This window comes from Lagopus muta, chromosome 6 (assembly GCF_023343835.1).
Source record: "Lagopus muta isolate bLagMut1 chromosome 6, bLagMut1 primary, whole genome shotgun sequence".
Lineage (NCBI taxonomy): Eukaryota > Metazoa > Chordata > Aves > Galliformes > Phasianidae > Lagopus > Lagopus muta.
The window spans coordinates 51,699,231-51,725,851 of NC_064438.1; the positions used below are offsets into that span (position 1 = coordinate 51,699,231).

A 26,621-nucleotide genomic window follows, 5' to 3' on the forward strand; every position below is an offset into this window, starting at 1 on the left:
GTAAAATAATATGGAAACAACACAGAACAAAACAGGTAATATAAAGTATATAGAAAATTGAGCTTTGTATTCACATTATCTACCTGTTACATTAAAAAAAAAATCCTAAAAATGGAGAAGATAATTAAATAGATTACTATTACTGTTAAGTAAATGGATTTTGTGAATGTAATATGTAGATTTAAGAAGGTGTACCTTCTTTGCAAAATACTGTAGTAAATAGAATTTTCAATAATTGTCTATATTTATAATCTATATTTATAACAATGTTTGTAAAAATATGATTCATTTTTGTATGATATGAAGAGAAAATTTACAGGAAGAATTTTGAAGTGTTCCAGAGGCATCTGGATGAGCAGCTATGACATATGGTTTAGTGTAGCTTTTATGCCAACAGGTATTAATTTTATTAAGTTTAAACACATAGCTATGTCTTAAGAAGACAGGTGAATGTATTTTCTATTCTGTATTTCCACACAGCATGTCACTATAGTGTTATCCAAACTTTGTAAATAAGACAAGTAATGACCTGACTTAATCGTTCCTTTTTGTACTGAGCTGTGGAGTGAAAATGTTCTAGCTCTTCTTTCCCAGCAATTTTTCTTTTCAGGCTGAATTGGACTCTGTATGGCTCTGAATACTGAAGAATCTTGAGTGCATCTTCATATTTGATATTATCAAAAAATATTGTAGCACTTAGAAGCTGATCACCTGCAAGAGGAATCAGATGGATATTATTTTAATTAGTTTGTATCTTCTTGTGATTCTTCAAATTCTGTTGTGTTCATGTTCACACGCAGAATAAAATAATCAATACCTACCATTCATTTAAAATTCAAAATAATGTTCACAGTCTAGAGTCAGAGAACAGCAAATCATCTAGTCAAACTGCTGTCTGGACAGGGTCTTGCTTGGAGCATGCTCAGCTACAACATGTTGCTCAGGTCTGTCAGGTTTTGAACATTTGTAAGCATGGTGACCACAACTTCTGTGGGCAACCTGCTTTGGGTTCTGATCACCCTGACAGTAACGTTATTTTCTTATATTTTTCACTACTTAGTACTCGGAGTTTTGTTCTTAATTAAATCATGATTTATTGTAGTTTTGTTGCATAATATTTTGCAAAAGAATCAAAGGCAGGTTCTTTGTGAATGGAATACGTTGATCTTTCTTTTCATTTCAATTGTGTGTATACTACTTTCTGCATATTCTTTTCACCATTAGAGTAAAAATAAGATTTTTTACAGTATATAAAACAATTCACATTTCATTACTCTTGAAGAAACCAATTTTAGAACTATTAATATGGAAAGGTTATATTATTAGCTGGTTTGGCATTTATTATTTCAATTATACAAAGAGATGACAGATCAGAAGGTATCCATAGGCAAACACAGCTACGTGTCTCATTATTCTAAGACTAAAAATATATCAGAAAATCAGACTGTACCTTCTCTCAGACTAAACACTTTTGAAGCAGGAGATTCCTTAAATACTTTTTTAATAAATATTCCTTCATTTCCTCCACCAGCCACGCTAAAACCACTAGCACCAGCTTCCACTTCTGTTTTCAAGGTCACTTCCATTGTTTCCTAGGTGTAGAAGAAGATGTGAATTTAAAAGTATTAATTTGTATTGAAGTGTTTGAGATCATAGAATTACTGTCCTCAAGTATATTTTCAGTAGCTCAGGAAAGTATATTTAAAGCAGAGAATGCACCTGTTTGGTGTGGGTGTCCTAAATTAAATTAAGCATATGTATTAGGCCATGCTGCATCGGAGCCACAGGCAAAATAGGTTATAATTTTAAAATGTGAAATATATGGAATTTCTTAGGGCTGAAAGATTGCATTTTCTGTGAAGATGCTAGGCACCTGGATTAGAATTAATCAGTCAGAATAAGAGCTACTGCTGTGCTGTACTCAAATCAGAGAAGACTGAAGAGTGTTTAGAAGAATTACAGAAGGACTCCAAGCTAGGAATTAAATGCACAGACCTGTGCCAAATCTGAACAACTTGTTAGGTTCTCGTCCAAAATAAGTCTGAAGTGATTCTTTACCCATTTTTTCTTTCTGTTCACCCATCAACATCTGTGTGTTGTAACAAAATATTTTTTCAAACCACATTCATAAAACAGTTGAGTGCTTTTAGACTGACCTGTGGATGACTCTGTTTTGATTTGTCGGTACTATATTTTTTGTTTTCTTCTTGCAGCTGAAACATAGATTTCCATTATTTAGTGTTCAGAAGTTGTGCTGTCATAACATACAACAAAAGCCCAGCCTCAGTTATAAAGCCTGGTTTAGACCAAGAATTGAGGCTGACTTTATTAGCAGCAGAGACAAAACAGGAATGTACAAGTACGATGTACACTGGTAGTGATTTAACTATATTATCCCCAGCTGTAGATTAGATGCCTTTGAAAGAAATGAATGCTGGAGACCAGCTGTATTAAGACATTGATAATTTTTCTCATACAACACCTTTCTCATGCTTTCATCTTTGTGAATAACATACATGTTTTCCATTTATTTGACTTTCAGCACCAATTTAAAAATGTTGCCTACTTAACATGACTGGCAATAATTAAATCTTTACTCTTGAAAAATTAATCAATACAAGGTGATTTTGAAATATATACTAGATTCAAGCCAGTTAAATATCTTAATTATAGAAAACGTTGCAATTTCTTGATGCTTTCTGTCCCATATTCCTTAAAGAACGCAGACAATCGTATTTTTTGCTGAGAAACAAAAAGATGACCAACAACAAATCCAATACAACATCAATGAACATGGCCTGGATTTTGGTGAGGGTAGGTAGGAAGACAGTACAGCTGCAACTACATTATATACATGACACAGGAGTCTTGGCTAGCTATGGGAGCTAAAGCCTTCTGAATCAATCCAATAAAGCCATGCCTGGATAAAACCTCAGTATTCTTACCTTTAAGTATTCTTCTTCTACGGAATATTCATAAACTGGTGAGGATCCCTGTGGCCTTGGACGGATGTCTTCTACTGCCACTTCATTAACCTGCAGGAAAGAAATGAGGGGTGGGACAGACACATCCACCATTAAACGGTGACCCAATTTTTAGGAGAGATTTTTTCATCTCCTTCTGTGTAAGCATCTTTCTTTAGTAATGTTTAATGAAGATAAAGCAGTAACTCTTTGGTCAGCAATACGAGGGATGCCCTGAAAATGATGCCTCCTGTTTCATTACATTGACTCACAACATCAGAGAAGATGTGTCATTGAATTCCTCCACATGGAAAAAATGGCACCTATTGGCAGAAGAGCTGATAGAATTACTTTGATGTTATGAATTGTATGCATCTGTGGGCTGGACAGACTGAAAGTATTAACAGCTCAATTAATAACAATTCAAAAAGGCCATCTTCATGCCATCTCTTGCTTCATTTGCAAGGTTAAACTCTGCATCATGTAACTTCAAACCATATTGCCCTCTATAAACAAGCAAACCATATAGGAGTCCCAGAAGGAACTTGGCTGACAAACTCTCAGCATACTTCCTTGTGGAGTCAGTCAATGGTGAACCATAGATAAAGCTTTAAAGAAATGAGCTTGCAATCAGCAGCCATAATTTGCTAGGTTTTGGGATAAAACAACCTAAAAAACTCACAGAATCTTCTTCTGCATCAGCATCAGCATCAGCATCTCCCGGAGGCTCTGCCGGTCTCAGCTGTCGTCCAGAACCTGAAAGCAGCACACAGGCTGTTGGAGTTGATATGAGCTGTGCAAAACAGACAGCAAAGAGCTGTCAAGCCAACCTCCAAGCGGCACACCTGGGAAATGCGCATGGCTGGCTGTAGAAAGGACTGCTTTTGTTCAAATTCCTTATCTCATCAGGCTGATCTTTCCAAAGTGGTTTTCAGAGAGTAAGCATCATGAATCTTTGATTGTCATACAGACTCTTTTCTCATGGGTTTTAAAAGTATCCAGGGCAGAGAGGGATGGGCTAAAAGAGACAGGCTGTTTGAAAGTAGGATTATTTTGAAATGCCTGAAGTTATGCCACAAAGAATGAAACCAGAATGGATATATCATCATTTTTAGCAATTCAAGCTTACCCAGTAGCTGACAGTACGGCTGAGATGAACACTCCCTGATGTGCAGGATATTCTACATACATATAGAAATTATTGTCCTGATGATCATACCTCCTTTCTGTCTCCATGATGTGTTATTTTCAAGGCATTGGGCTGTCTCTCTCTCTCTCTCTCGGATCCGATTCTGCAACTGCCATTATCATACATAGTTTTGGCTTGCCTAAACGCGTCTCCTGGCTTAAAAATATGCTTGAACAGCCACAAGCAACATCGCATGACTCTTTCATTGTCTAGTTTAAACAAAGAATTATTGGGCTGGAAAATAATATTTCTGACTGTGGATATTGCATCCTGTATGTGCAGACAAGCTAGCATGTCTCATATATGCATGCAATCACTCTACAAGTTGCTGAGCTCTTGATAAAATGGCTGTGATTTTGATAGCTTGTTTTCAGACTTTACTGATATTCTACTTTTTTTTTTTCCCCTTATCTTTTATGCATATGAAAATTGCTTAGTGTTGGCAAGTTCATTAAGATCTTTGCCATGTAATCAGTGGTGGTCTACTTCATTAAGATGAATGGTGATATTGTGCTTCCAATGGATATGTTCCATGTCAGTCCGAGGCCAAGTTCATCATTTAAATCATCTTAACTATCTGTCCTATGACATTTTAGCTCCAAAGAACTAAGATCAACTTAGAAAACTGCAGAAAATGGTCTTCCTGCAGGTCACAATTCAGATTAAATACCTACAGAAATTGGTTTTATTTTTTCAAAAGCTCTGGTACATGAGGTTTTCAGAAGCTGAACAAAATTAGAAAATGAGTGTTCAAATGTGTATCTAGAAACCTGATTTTCGACATTTCTGCTTAAAGTTCTGGAATTCATTCGTGAAATTCTTCACCACATCCACATTAATAAGTATCATACTGGGAGAAGACCTGCAGGACTGAGGTTTTACTGTCTAATTTGTTTAGCGCTTCTAAAGATTCAGGTGCCAACAGCAAATTTTATGGCTGTTACTAAAATTCCAAGAAATAGTAGGGACTTAGACTTGTGGCATTGCCATATTTTTCACTTGGGAAAATCCCACCCACAAGATTTGAAGTCCATTAGAATGATTTAACAGAATAGTGCTTGGGTTGCTAGAATGTTTGCTCTTCAGTGCAGCACTTTAAGGCTAATTCTGCATCAATCCCTGGTGGATGCCAATGATTTTACTACTGGAAAAGTGAAAGGAAAGAATTATCTGGAAGGATTCTTGGACTGGTTCACTGCTGTTTCTCTTGTTTTACTCTAGTGATGTTTTATTTGTTTAGAACTAGAGCACTGCAATTGTGGGGTTCTCCTTTCTTGGGATTTGAATGGTCCTGCACAGTTTGCACAGTTGATTTATCTCACCATCCAGTAGGGTATATCCTACAGGTTCTAGCAGAAGTAAAACTTTTAAAACCAGTTGCTTTAAACCAAGGATACTTAGAATGATTAGGCAGCCAATAACTTCAAAATCCTCCTGTTGCTAAGAGCAGGCTACTCATAACCCCAGGATAATTACATCACTTCCCACAGTGAAACTTGAACACTTACTTCCCATCAGGATTACATTTTAAAACAACAAATGATTCTGCCAAGTCTTATTTAGTGTGGATGTGGAAAGGTAGGCTCAGGCTAGATAATATCTCATCTGTGCCTAGATCAGGAGAGATGTTTCTTATTTTTCATCAGCTATTTAACAGGCAAAGCAGTGCTGTATGAGGCACATGGGTGGCTTCAGTTGCTTGGATGCTTGCTGACAGGTGCTTGTTTTCCTTGTCCTTACTAGGGATCAAGGCTTGACAAAATCTCAAATGTCATCAGAAACATCCTGAGCAAATCTGTGAGCTTTCACCCACCTTCTGATTTCCCCAGACTCTACCTATATAAATTCTCTCTCCTACCATAGTCAACCTATGTCAAGAAGGCTTGTACCCCTCATTCCCACTGTAGAGTAGGTCCATGACTTGCTTCAGATTTTTTTTCCTTAAAAGCAAATCTGTAAAAGAGAGGAATTACAATGAATTCCATTTTCAGCAAAGCTTCTTTCTGTGTGTATAAGATTGTGCCAGTAAACTATGATTTATATGCATGTCATTCTCACGCCCCAAATAGTAGTGATGCCAACGTTTTATAGGTTTGAGGGTTTTCTTTTTTTTTAATAAATTCTGGACAATTAATGCTTTGTTCAGAATGTTTTCATAAACAAGATGGAATTTACATCAGTGACTGCTTCTAATAGCCAGTGAACTGACTTCAGAACAAGGGAATTTTTTGAAAGTAGGCAGTAGGAGTTATATAGAATGGGGCGTTTTCATATTATATGACTGAAAATTGTGTTTGCTTTTTAAAACACATTTAAAAAAATAATTTATCTCTAATTTAGCAATCCAGCTGGGCTGTTTGGGCTAAAACTGCAAAAATGTAAAACCAGCTCTATTTTTTTTTTTTTGGTATATGCATTCTGTGGGTAACAGTTTCCAAAATCTCATTAGAGATATCACAGTCAATTTAAAGTATGACAGTGTCATCTAATTCAAGCAAAAGTGTGTGTTAATGTATTGTATAAACTAAAGAGGAACCCATCCTCAACTGGGACACCAGCATGTAGATTTATCATAACCTGAATGCTTTAAGATCAGATTGACAGTATAACAGCAAATGATAATACCGGATGTGTTGTTAAAAAAAAGAAACTAAACTATTTTGCTGTTCATTCCAGATCAAATTCTTACAGACTGTATTCCCTTCTCTGTTCTTCTTAAGGTTTCATAGTACTGTTATGTTTACACATGAGTTTAGTGAATTGAAGTAGTCTACTCGTATTTTTAAGTATGCAACTTTTCTTTGCATCAAATCCTTTGGCATTAGATTTCCTGCCAAAAGTGGCTTTGTTTTATTTTATTTGTTTATTTTTGTGGGAGCAAACTAGAATGCCACTGTTGTCTTGTTTTCCCTGGGATTTTAACCCAGACTGGGGAAATCTGAGATCTGAGCAATCATTGCAGTGCACATACTTTTGACGAAGACTAAGCACTGCTCATTCTCAGGTAAGATCCTGATCCAGGAGAAGAGGTTTCATTCTGCTATGTACTGACTGGCATGAATTATCCAACTTTGCTTCAACACTGGGTTTCTCTTAACAGACAGAACCTGAGCTGTGGTAAACATACAAGACATGTTTATGCTCTGCTCACTCATTTATTATTCTTTGTTAATATATGAAAGAGACAAAACTGTGCCTTTTCTCTACTAGGATTTGGTGTTGTTTAAGAAACTACCATTTCTTAGCTGCGGTAAAACACAAACCTTTCCATTTGTCCAGTGTTGACCTGGCTTTTATGGAAATAACAGCCTCGAGCCCACAGCCAGTTACAGGACTCATGCTCAGACACTGCTTACTCCTGTTTTCTAAATGGAATGCCTTTCTTGAAACAAACACTGTGCCCAAATCTTTAGTCCATGGCTCATTCTCCCCCTCTTTCAGGTATCACAATTGCTTGGATTCCTTTTCTTCCCTCAGAGCCCCACAGTCCCAACTGATTCACTTCTCATATTTGAAATAGAAAATATTTAGAATAATTAGAATATTTAAAATTCTAGCTCCCAGTTCAGAAAAGCACTTGATAATAGGAACACTATGCACATGCTTGGCATTTAACACAGCCTCTCAAGAGTACATTTTCTGATAGGTAAGTTCACCTGACTTGAGTTTGCTAAGAGAAAATCCTCGCTTTGAGGTAAGAAGTAAGAAGGCAGCATTCAAATATTTTACTTTTTCTTTGGTATCCTCGGTGTTTTCCATACCCAATTCTATTTTTTATCTATCCCAATCCATGGTCTCAGTTATTTTGATGGGTTACTTAATTAATGCATGTATCTTGCACTGGGTTCTTTGGATTTCCAAGAATATTCCAGGAGACTGAGGAGTGATGAATAAATGTAAATCAACCAACTAATTAGAATGTTATTTCAGCTAGGCAGCATCACCAAGTATTTAAACTCATGACTGAAAAATAGTCTAAAACTGGATTTTTTAATAGCCTTCACAAGGTTACATTGACTGCAAAAAATCTTTTCAGCTCGGCTACCATTTTCCGAACATGAAAATGAATTCTTGGCACTTAAAAAATGATATTCACTACTTTCCAAACTCAGCTGTACTACAGATCTCTGAACCCACAAGGAGAACTTTGTGTTCTCCTAGCTGCATCAAAGCTGCATCGACTGGCTTGATGAGCCATGACTTGCCAAATCCCCCTGCTAAATGAGATGTACGAGCACAAAAATACTTACTCAGTATCAGCAGTGGCCTCAAATGCTTTACTATTTCTCTTTGTCTCCCCCGGAGCTTTATTCTACAGCTCAAATTACACATGGAAGTGATGACCTCAAGCTACATTAAAGAAGACTAGAAGCCTTCAAGGGCTGTTGTTAAAAAGAAACCATGGCTGATTTGCTCTCCACAGACTGCTGTCAGCATCTGCCTTAACACCACAGCTTGGATTCAGCTGCAAATTTCCTTAAATATATGTGTCAAAGATTAATGTGAGGACCAAAACAAACAAACAAACAAACAAACAACAACAACAAAAAACGACTCCAACAACAACAACAAAAAACACCCAAAAACCCAGCAACTAAGAATATACAGGGGTATGCTAAGCATGAGGGCCTTGGCTATGGCTGTTCATTCCCACCACGCACATCATCCCAGGCAATGTGGAACAGCCACAGCCTTCCAAGCAAACAGTGCTGTCTATGAGACAAACTATCCTGCAAGCAGTGCTTGGTGAAGGTAAGAATCTGAAAGGGACTGCAAGTAAACCATACACATGCACCATGCTCCTTAGGGAAGCTTTCTGAAGGCATTACCAGTAAGCAGCTCCAACTACACTGGGGAGAAGCATCAGCTAAAAACCGAGAGGTCCATTTTCTACAGAAACTTGCAAGCACGTTTCAGAGAACTGGTTTCATTCCATTGTCCTGCGAGATCCCATGGGCTGAGTTACAGCAACTGCTGGGCAGAGCTGCGGGGCATGGCAGGACCGCAGCAGGAATGCTTTGCCTGTCACTCTATCTGGGCAGCACTGCTGGCAGTGGGGAGGTGCGGGTGCAATGTCACGCAGAGGGCTGCTTCTCCCACCCTCTGCCAGGAATGCTATGTTACTTCATTTGAACCACTGCCAATGAAAGAGCAGGGGCACCCAGTGCTCCACCTTGCTTAACTAACTTGTCAGCTCCCTAATGAACTATTGCCACAGTGGAAAAAACTGCCATTCTGCCTCAGAAAAAAAGTGATACAAGGAGGAACAGCAACCCCTGTGTTGGGAGAGGGACCCTCCCCACCAAGCCCTGAAATTCTAGGATTCTGTGGGATGAAGGCCAAAGGTCTAGCCTGTGGAATGGCAATAATGATGATGCATGCAGCTGAAGGGGTTTAACAGGCCTTCCTATCTGCAGGATGCTATCAGAACCAGTTTGGTCTGTGTTTGAGCTCCACTCCCGCCTTTGTTTTGCATTTGGTTTGGTAAAACCCCCTGGCTGCACTCTGTCACTTAGCTGCATACTTGCACTGTGATGAATGTAACTGAGCCTTCGAGCTGAAAGCAGGGGCTTGGAGCACCGCTGAAGGAGCAGCTACTCCCAAATAACCAACGTGTGAATAGTTTCCTTCCATTCAAGGCATGGACAAGATGTTTCAAATCAAAGCCTTGGTATGTTAAGCTGCCCTTGTCGGCAGTTAGAGTACTTCATTAGAAGCCTTCAAATCATCTCATCTCAAAATCTTCTGAAATCAGAAAATGCACCTATTACAATCATCAGCCTCCTCTCCCAGCCAGAGAGCTGTTTGTGAAGTTAGCTCCTATTTTCATCAGAGTACAAGCCTCTGCTCTGCAAATTAGAGCAGCATTCAGGGAACTAAAGTTTCTTACACCCCAGACTGGGCTGTATAGGATTTTGCAGAGCATTTTCTACAGGTTGATAAATATCAGGGAAGATGTGGAGGAGCACTGGCATCTAAGAACAGATATAAACACTACCATAAAAAGAGAAACTCACAGCCCCCAGATGAAAAGGGGAATGAATGGCTTTCCCATGAGTGTGTGTTTATTGATAAGCTCTGTCCACAGATTTAAAACTATTAAAAGCATGCCTGCTCAGTCTTCACAATGTGAGCAAAACCTTTCATGATAGCAATCAGAAGGGAGCTCTTTATTTTTATAGTCGTACATCTTTCCTCTGATCGTAAAGATAAACTTAATAGAATCCATAGGACATTACAGACCATCAGAACAAAAGCACCCTAACAGGGCTCTGCACAGACTCTCAGCTTGAGTCATATTTAAGCAAGAAAAGTACAGGGGATTTTTTTTTTCCCTTTTTTTTCTTTTGCCAAATTGAAATTTCCCAGATCCTGGGTTAGTGGGTTTGATCCAGCTATCACCATTTCCCACTACTTGGGTGAAAATTACCGCAACATGATTTCAGTAGTTCTCGTGATCAATGAAAGCATTTAGCTGGATCCACACAATTCTTCTGGTGCTAGAATAAAATATTTAGTAAAACATTTGAATAGTCCAATATCTCACCTAATACTGAAAAAGAATATTTTACAGGAGTGACAGAGTGTTTGAAAAGAAACTCCCTACTCAAGTTTGTTGTGAGAACAGTGCTAGAATGATGTCCAAAACAAACAGCAAAAGTGGGCAGTAGTGGCTGATACCCATTTTTCTCTCCTGATTTATCCTTTGTCTTGCTGGTTAAAATACAGCTGAAAATGACTGGGTGAAAAAGGCAGCTGGAAAATGCTCTTAGCACCAACAAAACAACCAGGGATGTCTCTGATATTCCTCAGAAATAAACTCCTCCATCTATATAACAAACAAGCCTTATGAAAGTGAGTGTGAAGCTGCCCTCCTCCCATGGGCAGCACTCTTCTTGCTGTCCTCCCCACTAGATAGCTGTGAATTCAGCTCTTATCATGGCTTGCCTAGAAGCAGCGGCAGGTGGGTGCCTATTACAGATAAGGCCCATAAAGCTCACATGAATTCACTTTCCCACATTCCTTCTCCTCACTGATTCATCACCCCAAGAATCTAGGTTTTTCCCACAGCAGACTGCCTGCTACATTGCCAAAACACAGCCCTCCAGAATTAGAAACAATCAGACAAATATATTAAAAACCATCATTCTCCCTGTGTATTCTTGATTGACAGCCCTGGAAACTAAATTTCTCAGTCTTCAGAGAAAGTATTGCTTGAGAAGTAGCAGCCATAGCCCAAGGCTGTCTCTTAAAGTAGTCTGGTGGTGATCTAGAGATCACTAAGGTTGGAAAAGATCATCAAGATCATCTATTCCAACCATCAACCACTAAACCATGCCCCTCAGGAAGTAGCAGGATAAGCTGACTACTGTCTGCTCTCTCATTAAAGAAGGATGCTAATTCTAGGTGCTTTTGATAGGATGCACGTTCTTCCCTTAAGAACACGTCTCAGAAGCTCTACTAACATGTAAAAAGCCCAAATCAATGCATACAGGCTTTCTATAAATGCCACTTACCGCCATCCAAGTTAGAAACAGATTTTTCAAAAGGGATCACTCCTCAAAACCACTTAAGAAACATCATAACCAGAATCAATATGTTGTAAAAAATAAAAGATTAGGTTGGATGTTAGGGAATGCTTGTTCTCCAAGAGAGTGGTCGGTCAGGCACCGGAACAGGCTGCCCAGGGCGGTGGTTGAGTCACTGTCCATGGAGGTGTTCAGGAACTGTTTAGGTGTCGCACTGAGGGACATGGTTTAGTAGGGAAATACTGATGGTAGGTGAACGATTGGACTGGAAGATCTTAGAGGTCTTTTCCGACCTTGGTGATTCTGTGATTTTATGATTATATTTATATATTGTGTGTTTACATAGTTTAAGCTAAAGGTTCTTGCTGTCTTGGAAAACTTTTATTTCTCTCGACGGCACTGATAAAATTCAGTCAAAATTAAGTACCCAGATTTAGCAGTATTAATGGAGTGATGTTACTGTGCATGTCTCTCTGGTATGCTGGGTATAGCCCCTCTCAAAACAGGAATGCAGGAAAAAACCCTGTAGCTTTTTCACAACCTTTTATGGGGTCTTTTATATAAATAACAGCCCTTGGAAGCAGGTTTTCTGTTTGAGAAAGAGTTCCCTGGGCAACTTGTTTGGACATAAATCACGACAGAAGAAAATATCTTCTAAGCTTTTAAGTTCCTTAATGTATATGTAATACCAGAGATATGGGGAAAAGGTGACAGAAAATACTTGTGGGAAAATATTTTACATCAAAGATAAAGTTAGCCGTTCCCTCACTTTGTTAAGATAAAAATATTTTCTGTCAATAAACAGTGATGCTAGCAAGGCACTATTTGGCACGGCCCAATTTCTCTTGTTTTTATGTAGTGTACGGAAGTCTCCCTAAAAACTAAGAATTTCTGGAAACAAACTGAGAGTTCACAAAAGCACAAAAGCTCATTTTCAGGTAAATTCATGCACCGAGTCAATAAATTTATTAATATGGCACTATTCACATCAATGTAGTTCAAATGTGAACTACAGACTGAGTTTTCAGCCCCTAAATAGTCAGTTTTCAAAAAGATTCCACAGGTGACCTGCCAATTCTTTCTAAAAGCACAGCCTCTTTGTTTTGGTTACTTGGTGCTCACCTCTGTTTTGGAAGGCTTTCCCTAGCAAAAGTACACCAGAATTTCCTTTTGCCTCAGCATATTCTAAACTTCAATTTGATAACCGTTTCTCATTTACAAATTCAATTTGTGAACTTAATCAGTACTCTTTGAAATTAGAATTAAAAAGTTGAGGCTGAAAAGCACTGGATTTATGTATTAAGTTATAGAAGGAGAATTATTTGAATAATCTCATCTTCCCCCTCCACACCACTGCGGAGAGGGGACAGCCACTGAGGCACCCAAAAATAAAAAGCAGCATGCTTGCCTAACAGATTAGATGAAAGCATAATTTAGTTAAGGAAGTAGATTCCAGTTTTATGTTTCATGGAGGCTAGTATAAACAACTGGGGGAAAGAAAAAAAAGCAGTTTTTAAAGACTCATTACTACAATCTTGGATTTCTTTATGATTAAAGACTGAAATAATGAGAAATTAACTGTGCTGAGTTTCACCCATGTAGTAACTGGGGGAATAATTGAGATGGGTGGAGTTGTTTGAAAGCATCAAGAAAACCATTTTTTGGGTTTGATTATCAACCCTCGGGCTGAATCATAACAGTTGCAAACATTCAGAGCCTTTCTTGTCATAAGAAAATAATGCTGTTTTATGGAAATGAGTAACTTTCTTTATCATAATGGTCTGTTCACACATAGGGTAAATATTTTTTCAATTCATTTAAAACAGGATGTGCTTCTTTTGAAGGCACATTGTAATATTTTTCTTTATGAACAGCTGCTCTAGATTGAGGCTAACATATAAGAGAGTATAAACAGAGTATAAACCACATAAAGCTTACAGTGAAGCCTGAAAAGGAAAATGATTCCTACCTTGAAATCATAAGCTGGAATAATTTTCAATTTACTGTCAAAAAGCAAAAGCTTCATCATTGTCTTACTGTAGTATTTTTGAATTCTGTGTTCCCAAGGTTCTCTGTGAAGGTAGATGTCAATAACATTTCAGCAATGACCGAACAATTTGCTTTATATAGTACTGTTTGGGGTTGGATTTGACAGAATTCTGCAACTACTCTGAGAGCAAAATTTGTTTTTTCTTTATTACAAGTAATTTGAGCACTACTTCAGAATCATAGAATCACCTGAGTTGGAAGGGATCCTTAAAGACCATCCAGCCCAACTCCCCTATACTGAACAGGGACACTGACAGCTTCAATGGGTGCTCAGAGCCCTGTTCAGCCTCACCTTTAGTGTCTCCAGGGATGGGGCATCCATCACCTCTCTAGGCAACCTGTGCCAGTGCCTCAACACCCTTTGAACGTTCCTATGGGAAAGGTCTGTCCCTTTTTGACAAAGGGAAAAAAGGAAACAGAAAAATGGCCAGGCTGATCTTTGAAGAGGACAAGCAACCAGTGCGTACCTGCTTTGAAAGAAATTCTTTGGCATCTGTCAGTGCATGGTTTGATGCACTTGGGCATGGATGGGAAATCAACAAATACAACCCATCCATTGCCTACAGTCAGTCCTATTTCAGGAGCTGCTATCTGAACAATAAGTCCTTTTACACTTATGTGCTAGACAAATCCGATACGGTAAGATTATCTCAAAAGATTCTGAAAAGACACCAATGCTCAGAACTCAGAGCCATTGTGCTAAGCTAAGCATAGCGAGCAGGGCCAGGGCGAAAATGTAAGGTCGGCTGAGACATGTTCTTCCACTGATTGATTCAGTTAGGGAAAAGAGTTCTTTGGTTTTTGGAACACAGCTTGCCAACACTTGGTGCTAGATCTTGTTCCTGATCCCTGGATGTCAAAGGCCCATTTTAAGAGTGCCATGCAAAGCACATGTTGCTGTGGGCTTATCTGCTGCAGCTGGAACCACCAGTCCATTTAAGAACTTCTGGACTGCTATTAGCATCATATAGGGATATAAAGGCTCTGGGACAGTTGTTACTCATTGCTTGGACACACGTGGATAGTACTCATATCTTATTCTACATACAGCTTAGTAGAGGAGGTCACAAACACTTCTACAGCTAAATGCCTGAAGAGAGAGGTCTGAAAAAGTATCCAAACGGTTTCTAGGGAAGTATAAGCCCTCCTTTCTGAACAATGCCAGCCCAGGGAGACTGGAAAACACATTTCTTGTGCATGTGTTTTGCATTAAATACAGCTGTCAAAAACAAGGAGGGCTCATGTTCCTGAAAAGGTGCAGTGAAGGCAAACAGTTGGAATAAAGCATTAACAGGAATGTGCCTGCCCTGCCTAGGCAATAATCAGCACTTCCACAGACCCTCTGAAGCAACCTTTAAACGAGCTGGCTCACGGACTGGTAGCTGTCTAGCTGTGGGATTTCAGCAAATGCTGCACAGACCCAGCCAGCTCCTCAGAGATGCCAGTGCTTGCTGCACAAGCCACTCCTCTCGTCCCCAGAGCCAGATTGACAGTGGCTCTGCACAAACCGCACCTTCCCAGTGCTGCATCAACACATCCGGAGAGAGACTATCTTTAACCAAGCCTCTCCGTCCCTGCCATGCTGCAGATAATGCTTTCCAACTGTGCTGGCAATGAATTGAATCCATCTACTGCAATCTGATAATGCTTACCTCTCATCATTTTGCTGCAGTAAAATTATGGAGTTGAAACAGCAAAGGCAAAGTGCCTTTTTGCTTGCTTGATGATGATTTTCCTCTTATTCGATAGATCCAGGGTGAGATATTGTCCTCTGACCTAAGTATACATGATGAAGGAGTTCAGACTGACTTACAGCAGTGCAATAGCAGAATTCAGCTTACGATCTTCAAATGACATCAATCCACTGATTTGATCATTTCACTGTAATATACTCTTTGTATTTTTTATAAAGCTCACATTCTACAATAGTAGTCTAACTGGGATTCAGTTGTGTGGCAACAGTGTACCACATAAATTAAGCTAACTCTGGGTAATATCACAAAAAAAAATGTGTTTATATCTTCATGCCAGTTTCTGACTAATGCTTTTGTTTGTTGCTATAGCAAACCACGCATGAATCTGATAGCCAAAAGCAAGTTTATGACTAACCTTAGCTCTCTGGGGATTGAAAATATGGAATAAAAACAAAATCCTCGCAACACAATGCGAGCAGAACATGATAGGAAACACCTTTTTTGGCACAAGCTACTATGAACATTAAAAGTGAAGAACATCAAGAATGGAAAACATTAGGAAATGGGAACTGTGGGAATAACCGGCTTTAACCCTCAGCAACTCAAACACAACTTTGATTTCACATTACAGACTTGTCAGTATAGCACTGGAGTACACTGCAGGAAGTCCTGGCTGGGTGTTAAGGGATGGATTTAAGCCTATGAAGTCTGGAGAAGCTTTGGATCACACTATAAAACATTCAGATCACTTTACTGAAGATAATTTTTACACTTTATCTTGACATCTAAGACAGTGGTATTCACTTAATTAATTTCTAGTACGATTTATACCTCGGGATTTTCCAAGAGCCTGTCCCAAGAGTGACACCTCATTGCATTGTAAAAATACACAGTGAAAGAACACTGCTATCTCAATGAGCTTTTTCATCAAACTAGTTGGAAGAGCCAAAGGGAGAGAGGACAGTGGACAGAGCATTGCGGAAAGCAAAGATGAGAGGCAACGTGACTGTGCTACTACCAAACATAAGGATGAACACAGGTGTCTTGCACCCCAGTTCACTTGTCTGATTCAGGTTGCCAAGCATGTTACCGTGGGAAGAAAAATGCATGTCTACCCTGCACGGGAGAAAAGATCAGTGCAGTTAAAGTGATTCCTAATCTAGAATAGTTTACAGCAAATCTACATTACGCCAGGCAAAATTTGTATCTTTGCTCTGCATCTTCACAAAATCTGTATCATTGCTCTGTAATTCTTAATAATTTCTCTCCTTCAAGGGTGAAGAAAATAAATGAGACTATTGCTGCATAATGAACAGACACAGAAAAGATCGGTGTTTTCTGTTAATTACTCTGGCCCTACACCGCACACTGCATCTTTATTCACGGATTCTACTCTGAATAAAGACAGAACTATCACAATTCATGGCAAGTTCTCCCATCGTCTCTCCCAACACTTAATAGAGAAATGTGTGATTGTATACAGCTCTGTGGAGAGGACGGTCTGACCAAGCTTTAGTGTTCCAGGCATTTTCAAAGGGATATTCATAAAAGCTATTCTGACCCATCAGTAGCTAAATGGATAGGAAAATGTCACAGCTGGAAGTCTACAAAACTCTGTAGGACTCAGATGATATCTGCTGGTCGTTTAGTATCACAGGATCAAATCATGAAGCACTCAGATTTCATTCTGTCCATACTCAAGGAAAACATCCATTGGCTTCAAAGAAACTATAGCATGCTCATCTTGTAAGATCATAAGCACAGATGAGAGGCTGCAAATCTGACTCATGCCGTGAATGACCTTTCCATCTGTAGTAACAGAAGGCACTGGTTACTAGTACCTATGGTAGGTATTCACACTGGTGCAGTGCTACACAGTGCTACACCTTTCACTTTGGGCTCTCCAACAGCCCAGCTCTGGGGTACTGATCACCTAGCCAGCATTGTCTGATATAATGCACATAGACATGCTGCAGCATCTAGTCATGGCCACCAAGAAAGTCCCTGCACTTGCCCAGAGCACCTCAAGAAGGTGACCAGCACTCCCTGCCTCACAGAAAGTGAGGTAGCAAAGCAAAAAAGTGACTTGCACAAAGTCACAAAGCAGGTTGGCAGCAAAGCCAGCAATAAATACAGCCCAGATGTCCTGGATCCTACCTCCTCCCTGCACCACGCTGCATTCTCTGAGCTCAATGTTGAAAGGAAATGTTTTACATTTACTCATCCCTCCTCTTCCTTTGTCAATAGAAATAAAAGCAAGCATCTGACTGCCTAAGTTTTGAATACTCTAATGGTTTCCAAGGCTTGTGATGAAGTCAGCCAACATTTCTATTGAATCCAGCCCTGATGGACAACGAAAACTGATTTCTCTGCCAACTTGCCTATCAGTGCAAAACTTGCCTAAGCACATATTATATAGATATGTATTGCATATACACATATTTGCAAAGAACTGCTAATTGCAAAAACACTATAGTTGCAACTCAGCCAGCAAACACTTATCTGCTATTTAAAAAAGAAGCAGCATCATTATTTTTATAAGTACAGGTTTAGATGTAGGCTATGTGCCTTTGTATTCTGTTGAAAGGTAGAGAATTTGACAGGACAATTCTTGGACTGAATGTTCTGGGTTCTGCTTAAAGATTGGTGGCTCATTAGTATTAATTTTCCATCTGTTTATTTTTTGAACAAAGTATACAATTGTTTAATATCAGGTCGCTGAACTACTTGTGGAGTCTGTGCAGAGGGCCAGTTCCATGTACTTTCTAAAACCAACGTAATCTAATTTCATGAGAACAAGTCGTGCCCTTCCAGCAGAATATCATTACCTCTTTCAGCCCAAGGTGAGTTCAGGTCTCTGAGTAGTTAAAAGCACACTATTTTTCATCCTCAAGGCAAAAGACACTCTGTTTTTCCTGCCTGTATTTATAAAAGTCTGTCAGAGAGCGGTAAGTGTCGTGTTGTGTTGCCACAACTCTGCTGCCCGTGAGCTGCTGTGGCTACTGGAGGGGAACTCAGAGGAGCCGGACAGACGTCATGAGGAAATGCAGTGTTCCATGTTGTGTCTGTCTTTCCTCCAAACACTCACGGGGCACGACTTGATAGTGGGAAGAAAAACTTCAGCAGCTGCAGTCTACCTAAGATATTAAGCTTCTTTTTGCAAGACTCCCTTTATTTCAGAAAACAAATGCACATTTTTGAAGCAAGATTTTGCATTCAGGTATGCTGTACCAAGCTCACAGCATTCACGTGGCCATTCAGTGTGCCTGCACCACAAGCACTTTGCATGCACCCACTTGCTGGATTACAGCATCCTCAGCTTTGCTCCAACCAGCAGGGATTTATTATGACTGCAAATTTCTCGGATCTTCTAGACAATGAGACAGACCAAAACACAGCCCAAAAAAGCCTCTTTCCTTTCCCTGTAAATCTATTTCCTTATTCCTGCCACCCCTGTTTTGCTTGATTGGCTGGACACAAAGCTTGTAAGTCCTCTGAGACACATCCAGTAGGTGGCTATTTTTCACTTATTGTGGTGGGAACATTCACCTGCCATCAGCCTGCAGCAGCAATAAATGACAAGAATAAATCTCAAGAAACGTAACTGGGTTGTGGCTTTTTTGTAAAACAATAGTCATTCTGACAGATTTGACTCTGCATTCCTCCCAGAGGTGTTTGCTTCTGCAAACCCTCTTCAGAGCAGAAAAGCGTCACTCCTCTCCAATGCACATGCAGGCAGGTTAAGGACATTGCTACTTGCTGCAATTGGTCAGTGCCAGCTTGGCTGATCCCAGCTCCCTCTGCCTGAGCATGCAGGCCCTGGCTGTCCATGCCTGTATTTTTCAGGTGTGTCTGAGAGCTAAAAGCTTACCACAGTCCATCTCTGTCTCCTCACAAGAACAGAGCTAGTGAGTAGTTAGCACGTCTGTTTGTGCTGCTCCTGTTTGGGATTAGAGGATGATGCTTTTCCTTCCTTCTCCATCTCTTATCAGGTATTTAAAAAAAGAAGGATTTGTGGGAAGGAGAAAATGCTAATTGTCATGGTTTGTTTTGTTACTTCTTCTTTATTCTCTTTGCTCTGGTGCAAGGGGAAGCCCCTTGGGCTCATTTTCAAGCTACGGCAGGGGAGATTCAGGCTGGACATGAGGAAGTATTACTTTTCAGAAAGGGTGGTCAGGCACTGGAATGGACTGCCCAGGGAGGTGGTGGAGTCACCGACCCTGGGGGTGTTCAAGGAAAGGCTGGATGTTGTGTTGAGGGACATGGTTTAGTGGGAGCTATTGGGAATAGGTGAACGGTTGGACTGGATGATCTTTTAGGTCTTTTCCAACCTTGGTGACTCTATGAGGCTGTATCTATGTGTGCCGTCCTGCACTGCAGCACAAAGGTCTGCAAGCACTGGTATTGGCTGTGGCAGAGGAGCACACAGTGGGCTCCCCTGTTCCCAAATATATCTTTTTGCTGCAGTGTAAAGCATACAGTGTTGGTAAAACATAAGCCTATACATTATAATTATGTAATTTATGCCCTGTGTTGAGCTTTCCTGGCATAATCCAGTACAGTTATCCAAAAGCTTTTCTTTAATCTCTAAGGAGGTATAACTACAAAAAGAAATATTTTTTTTTTCCTGCTATCTCTACTCACACACAGAATCACACAGAATCACCCGGGTTGGAAGGGACCCCAAGGATCATGTAGTACTCAACCTATTCCATTCACAGATTTCTGTTAGACTGACTGAAAGGGTTGCTAAATCCACTGAGGACAAAGAATCCAAATACTGACTTAGATCACTGATTTCTGTGCTATTACTAAATGTGTTCCCCTCACGATAGATCTGTGTGGTTCTGCTTCCATGCAGCTCTGTATATCACAGAATAACTGAAATGTCCTCTTGTAAATACCGGTGTGTGAAATACTTTTCTCAAGTCTGTTTTACATCAAAGTTGATAATTTTCTAGACCAACACTTTCCCCAGAAGTAGTGAGTAATAGCCAGACCTATGAACACATTGCCTTTCACAACACCACCAGCACTCTGGCCATAGCAAGCATGACAAATTAGTTATCCTCATAACTGTGCACATTATTTGCATTGTAGTCATCCATCACCATGAGTACAAACCCTACATGTAGTCATTCTCACGAGGAAATGCCCACGTTGCCTCCAAAATGGGCTCTGAGTGACTGAGTTCACTTTAATTCAACACTGAGTTGTCCAAGCTATTTGTTGCACAAGTCATCTTTTTTCCCACAGTCAAGCCCATTATGTGATAAAAGCCAACCTTGAGGAGGGTGAGGACACAGTTCGTATAAAAATCAATGCAACCTTTCACTGGAACATAAATCAGACACATTCTGGCATATATGGAAATATCTGGGAAATGTTTAATGACATTTTTGCATTCTTGTAAATTTTCTGCTTTGGGCTGATTTTAGAAATGGTAACAGGGAGAGCTCAGCTCACACCAAGGAATATCACCAAAAGAAACCAGTAGCTTTCTCACATTAGTTTCACAGATCTCCAGCTCATAAGCCTTCTGATAAACACACAGACATCTGAAGCAAACAAAAAGCCCGCAGGTTTTTGGATACTTATCTGACCTGAGGGCGAGCTGTTAACCTCTTTGAGGCTCACCAAAAGCGGTTTTCTAACTAATTCTCAACATTATGTCTAATACCTCTTAGGCATTTTTTCCCCTTCAGAATATAATGCCAACACTGGTTAAAGTAGTTCTTGCTATGTAGCAAGAACATCTTGGAATTCCTTTGAGCTTCTTTTTCAAGCTGAAATTTCCACTTTTCAGTTCATTGTCCCAAATAATTCTGTCAAAGCTGGATCTTTGGATTACAATGAGAACGACGTGAGGCAAGGAAAAGAAAAGTTCAGGCATGTACTTATTTTGAGGGAAAACGAGAGTTAAGACTGGCTGAGAGTCAGAAGTCTGGGTGCTGTGGCAAACCACACAGCAAGCAAATGAAGAAGTGACCTGTGGAAAGTGGAATGGCATTAACTTTCTAGTGCTGGAGTGTGAGGATACTTAGGAAAAACAGGGATAATTAGACTGGTGAAGTGTGGGAGCTGCTAGGACTCACTGCATGGTGAAGATTTTCTGTCAGTATGCAGAAATGAGAAGAAATGCATGCAGCTTGAACCTTTGCTTTTAGATGCTGGGAGGCTGAGATACAAACATACCACTAATCAAGGGAGGGATTGTCGAGAGGTCAGTGGACAGGTAGAAAGATATTTAAAATCCAATGGCAGCAGGGATAACAGCTGCTCCCTGACTCTGCAAATATCAGACACAGTCACTACTATCAAAATCAAACGGTGTTTGTTCTCTTAGCTACGGAGGAGAAATAACATTTGTCCAGCAGTGAAGTTACTGTGACTTTGGAGTCTCAAGCATTTATCAGTGGGCTTGGAAATCATATAAACCTTATCTCCTCCTTTAAATTAAAAACAAAACAAAAAAACCAGATAACTTTGCCCCCTGAAGACACTACTATCTTTATTGGGCAGATGGAGTGGACAGGCTACGTGCCTGTTCTTCTTCAGGCACTTGCATCCTTCCTTAGTGGAATTTCACAGGGGCTGCTCCTGCAACCTGGGACTCACTCCCTGAGGAGCTGCAGTCCCTGGGACGTGGGAGCCGATGCACCCTCCAGTGGTTAGCTTGGCTTATTATGTGCCATAGGAACCTTAATGTATTTTGCTTCACCCTCTCTAAACACATTTGGCCAGATTTGGATGGCAAACTCATGGCCCTTCCTTCTCCGACAGCAAACTATAGACCTAAGCTCTGCAGTAAGGCAGCACTTCCTTCCAGACATTCAGTTAGCTACCTGTAGCCTCCTCACAGAATATAAAAATGTTGATAAGGAGTGTTTAGCACACAAAAGGTCCTCCCCTAGCATGCAGTTTTGTTTCTCCAGTATAAAATAATGTATTTCAGCCTCTACCTTAACATCCTGAGCACAAGGCATTAGTAAACACATAGATTTAGTGAGTTGCCATTTCTGTAGGTCTTCTGAGGGATCCTTCCTTGCCACAGGAGCGTTATCCTATCTATCACCTGCATGGAGACAGCAGCATGGTCCCAGCAGGGTCTAACCTCCACTCAGCACTGCTCTTCTGCTCAGTGTTGGAGGGAAATGCCTGCCAGGCAGATTGGTAGTTACAGCTAAGGGAAGCAGGAAAGGCAGCAGCTGTCAGGTGATGCTATCCGGGAAATAATTTTTACTCAGAATATAAACCAGTAGCTTTCATACTTTTGGAATGCATGGGCTGGTATTCTGGCTATTTAGAGCTCCTAATTAGAGGAATCCTAGAAAAAAAATTACTTCTGCCCCTTGGTTACTCTACTTGCATAGATTGGCTTCTTTGCCCTAGTAGAAGGCTCAAGGTAAGGTAAAACCAAGTCTCTGTGCATTTTCAGAGGTTGAAACCAAGGCAATACACATTCATATGGCTTCACAGAAAGCACGATAACTCCACACGATCCCAACACCATACATCCTACCCCTTCCACTGACAATGATACCAATATGGAAAGTGTCAGTGAAGTTCCCAGTGTTGTTCCCTGAAGAAGAGTGGCTCCAGCCCAGCCTCCCTGAACTGAGCACAGGGCACTGGACCCACCAAAGTCAGCAGGAGGTTAACTCAGAGCACTGTGATTCCCTCCACTATGGATTACAGACAGTTGGATTTTGTTTCAGTGATGAGCTTCAAGTACAGCCAAAAGTGAACAGAGGCACGTTGACCTCATAGCTGTGAATGCAGATTGAGCGTCCAAGACAATTAAAAGCATAAAGCACACACCATCTCCAAATCCCTGGCAAATCAGTGCTAGAAGTTACCGCTGCCGCGTCTGCCTGCGAAGACTTTAACACCCTCTTCATAGAGGTTGGAAGGCAGCCATCCCCAATGAATTACTTACAGGCTCTGACTAGAGGCAGGCTGGCTTCAGCTGGAGATTTACACAAGCCTCGTAATCTAATAGTAGAGTTTACTTTACGAGAGTGCCACACCAAAGATAGTAAAATGCAATTTTCACTAACAAATCTACATGCTTCCATGAAAAAGCTCCAGCCATCACAGAACATGTCAGCGCTGCTCAGGGCCTCACGCAGATTTATAGTTTTCAGTTTATGGTTGAAGAGTTATTGTTAACTCCATTGTTATAGAGTTATGGCAATTAAAAGCTCCAGTCACACTTATCATTTTAACCATAACTAATAAAACCTAATAAATTCTGAGACATGATGTGTTTTCCTGCACTGCTAAACATCTGCAACCATTTCACACTGGACTTTTGAACTGTTAAGCTAGATTTTGGGAATAAATTGGCTGTCGTAAGCTTCTTTTCCTTTAATTTGCTTGGACCTGCACAATTCCTTACAGTTTTTCTTTACTGTAGTAAGATGCAGAGCAAAGCAACGCTTAGAAGTTTTCCCTTGTGTATGCAACAGGTGATTGTAAGCGAAGTCCTCTATCTGTTTAATTAAAGAGTCACCTTTCAACTTTCTGCGTTTCTTGTTTTATAAGAACACTGTTCTTGTTGTAAAAGGATAAACTTCTAGGGCTTTCCCATGAGTAATGGCTTTTCTCTTTTCTCTCAAAACTTTAAGGACATTTTTCAGCTTTTCTACAGGTGGCCACTGACAAAATTCAGAGCATCTGAAGTCATGTGTTCGGAAACAAGGTGCTGGGTGAGGCAAAGGACTTAGACAGGTGGACAGAAAATTGTTACCCAGCATATTTACTAGCATTTTGTCACCTGGCCTCCTCAGCCTTGCAATGAAGACATTTGGGATTCCGCTTCTATAGACAGCATCACTTATCTCTGTTATTTAATTCTTCAAGGTTGGTCTTAAGTCTCAAATACCATTAACATACAGAGATTCTAGTTCCAGGTCAATCTGTTATCATAATATCTCTATATATTGCAAATGGTATTTCTGGAGACATAATACCCAGACAGATAAATTCCTCTTGCAGAAGCACTGATATTATAAACATCTGAATATATATACATATATATATATACATATGGGGAAAGCACACAAAAACCCCTCATATTCATCAGAAAACAACCTCACAGTACATAAATTACAGTTTGCACCTTGCAACAACTGGAACAATTGGGAATAAGGCTCTGTGTACTACAGAAAGAGTTTTGCTATGTTTGAGATCATACCATGGGTTAAGTGTACAGGGAGAAGAAGTCAGAAAAACAACGCGCGTGATCTGGAATAGAGATTACTGAATGGAGGGGTGTGTATGGCACTGAGAACCAACATCCCTCGGAAGACTTTGGGAGGCTGAGCACAGAAACTAGAAACTCCTGCAGTACCAAAGGAGCTCAGAAACTTCAGGCAGGCTGAACACATTTCATCCCTGACCGTATATCTTCCCATCCGCAAGAAAGAAGCAAAACTATGTGCCAGGTGGGATGCACCTCAGCTGGAGCGCTCACTGTGCCTTCCCCCAGTGGCAACACTTAACCCACAGAGGCTGCAGGTTTCACTTAAGCAGCAGCTGGGAACACTATGATTTTACACTTAGAATGCTCAATTTCTGCATCAAAGAACACCAAATGCACACGCCCACATCTCCTCGCAGTACTGAAAGCCCATTGTCTGCTACAAACTTGTGCATCAAAGATAAAAAAGAAAGAGAGTTTTGTTAGGGGAAAAAAAAAACCAAAAAACTTACCAAAAATAACTGAAGTTCTCTAAAGTTGCCCTGAAGTTGAAATAGCCCAGAACACCAGTGCAGAGCCTGCCTTAAACTCTCTCTCTTTCTCACTCCCCCCTCTCTCTCTCCAGCAATTGGAAGGAGGGCTGTGCAGAAATTCAGCAAACAATTTTCCTTCTATGTCAACCGGGGCGTTCCTCTACGGGCAGAAAGGGGATGGCTAAGCCTGGGTGAGGCTTGTTGCTCTCCCCAAGCCAAAGAGCTCTGTCGCAGATTACACAGGCTGTGAAATCCAATCCCTTTCTCTACTAAAGCAACAGCTGTACTGCTTCAGCTGGGGCGGGAGCAGCGCGCAGACCCAGGGCTTGCTCCCGAGTGAGTTTTCTATGGTGGGGGTAAGCTCTGTGGGTTCTCCCTGCTTGGTGCCTACAGCTGCAGGAGCGAGCACTCGCAGGGTGGAGGTACGGGGCAATTTCCTCGTGACCGAGAGTATATGGGATGTGGGCGCTGGTGCAAAACAAACATCTCTTTTCCTGAAATTCATTCCCAGCCTTGCTTCAGGACATAAGTGGGTAATTAACATTATATGTATTAGTAAACTCTCATGCAAGCATGCACACAGGCAGGATACAGTCTGTCACAAACAGTACGAATGGGTTTCAAGGCTGCTTGTCTGTACTCTTCACATTATTTTTTTTCTTGTCTTCTTCTTTTTTTTTTTTTTCCCCAGCAGTTTAATTCTTTTCCCAAAAGCCTGAACTGAGAGCTGACAGACCTTGCACCACGTTCAGTGCTACCATGATTCACAGCTTGGGGTGCCAGCACACTTTGCAACACCAACACACACACAAAGCCACTCAGCACAAACAGAAACTGCTTTACTCAAACTCCCAGCTCTCCTCTCACCTGTTGCTATTTCCCCACCCCCCCCAACAAGGGCAAGGAATTCATAACACAGCTGATTTCTCCCTCCCCATCTGAGGAATTCTTCCCTCTTCAGATTACACTTCCCTGAAGTTTTGAAAAATCACAGCAAGAGGTCTTAGTTGGGGTTTCCTTGTTTTGCAGAAGTGTTTGCCTGTTTGTTTGCATGCTGTCAGACAGATGAGAGGTGAAGGGGTGCAAAACACAAATAATACCTAATCAGCCCTGGCTGCTTTGCCAGCACACAGAAGCAGGATATGAACAGGTAAAATCCTATACCAGCTAAAGAAACTTGTGTTTGCTGATGGGCTGCTTTCATCTTGTGGCAGATATGCTGTGGATTTTTGTGCTGTTGCCTGTGAATAGATTTTAGGATCTCAAGTTCTGCAGGTGCTGTATTTTCAGACCCAGCTTTAGAAGGGGTGCACCCCATTTCTTCAGTGGGCACACTGAAATTGGTCAGTGAAAGTCAAGGGTATTGCTCAGCTTCCTATCATGAGTGGATGCTTAACATAGGCATTTTGTACAACTGGGTCTTAACAGAGCTATAGCGTTTATATTATAGCCAATTCTG

General features: G+C 40.5%; 1 protein-coding gene across 1 annotated transcript in view; it reads right to left on the minus strand.

Annotated features, from left to right (window-relative positions):
- Positions 1–25,488, minus strand: part of AHNAK2 (AHNAK nucleoprotein 2) — a 47,934-nt gene extending 22,446 nt beyond the window's left edge. Inside the window, exons 1-7 of the mRNA XM_048948409.1 lie at positions 25,142–25,488; positions 15,383–15,506; positions 3,646–3,719; positions 2,946–3,035; positions 2,157–2,213; positions 1,451–1,592; positions 530–711 (exon numbers count right to left, since the gene is read on the minus strand). Coding sequence (XP_048804366.1) covers positions 530–711; positions 1,451–1,592; positions 2,157–2,213; positions 2,946–3,035; positions 3,646–3,719; positions 15,383–15,392 — 555 coding nt within the window. The 5' untranslated portion in view covers positions 15,393–15,506; positions 25,142–25,488. The remainder of the gene's footprint in view (positions 1–529; positions 712–1,450; positions 1,593–2,156; positions 2,214–2,945; positions 3,036–3,645; positions 3,720–15,382; positions 15,507–25,141) is intronic.
- Positions 25,489–26,621: the final 1,133 nt, after the last annotated feature.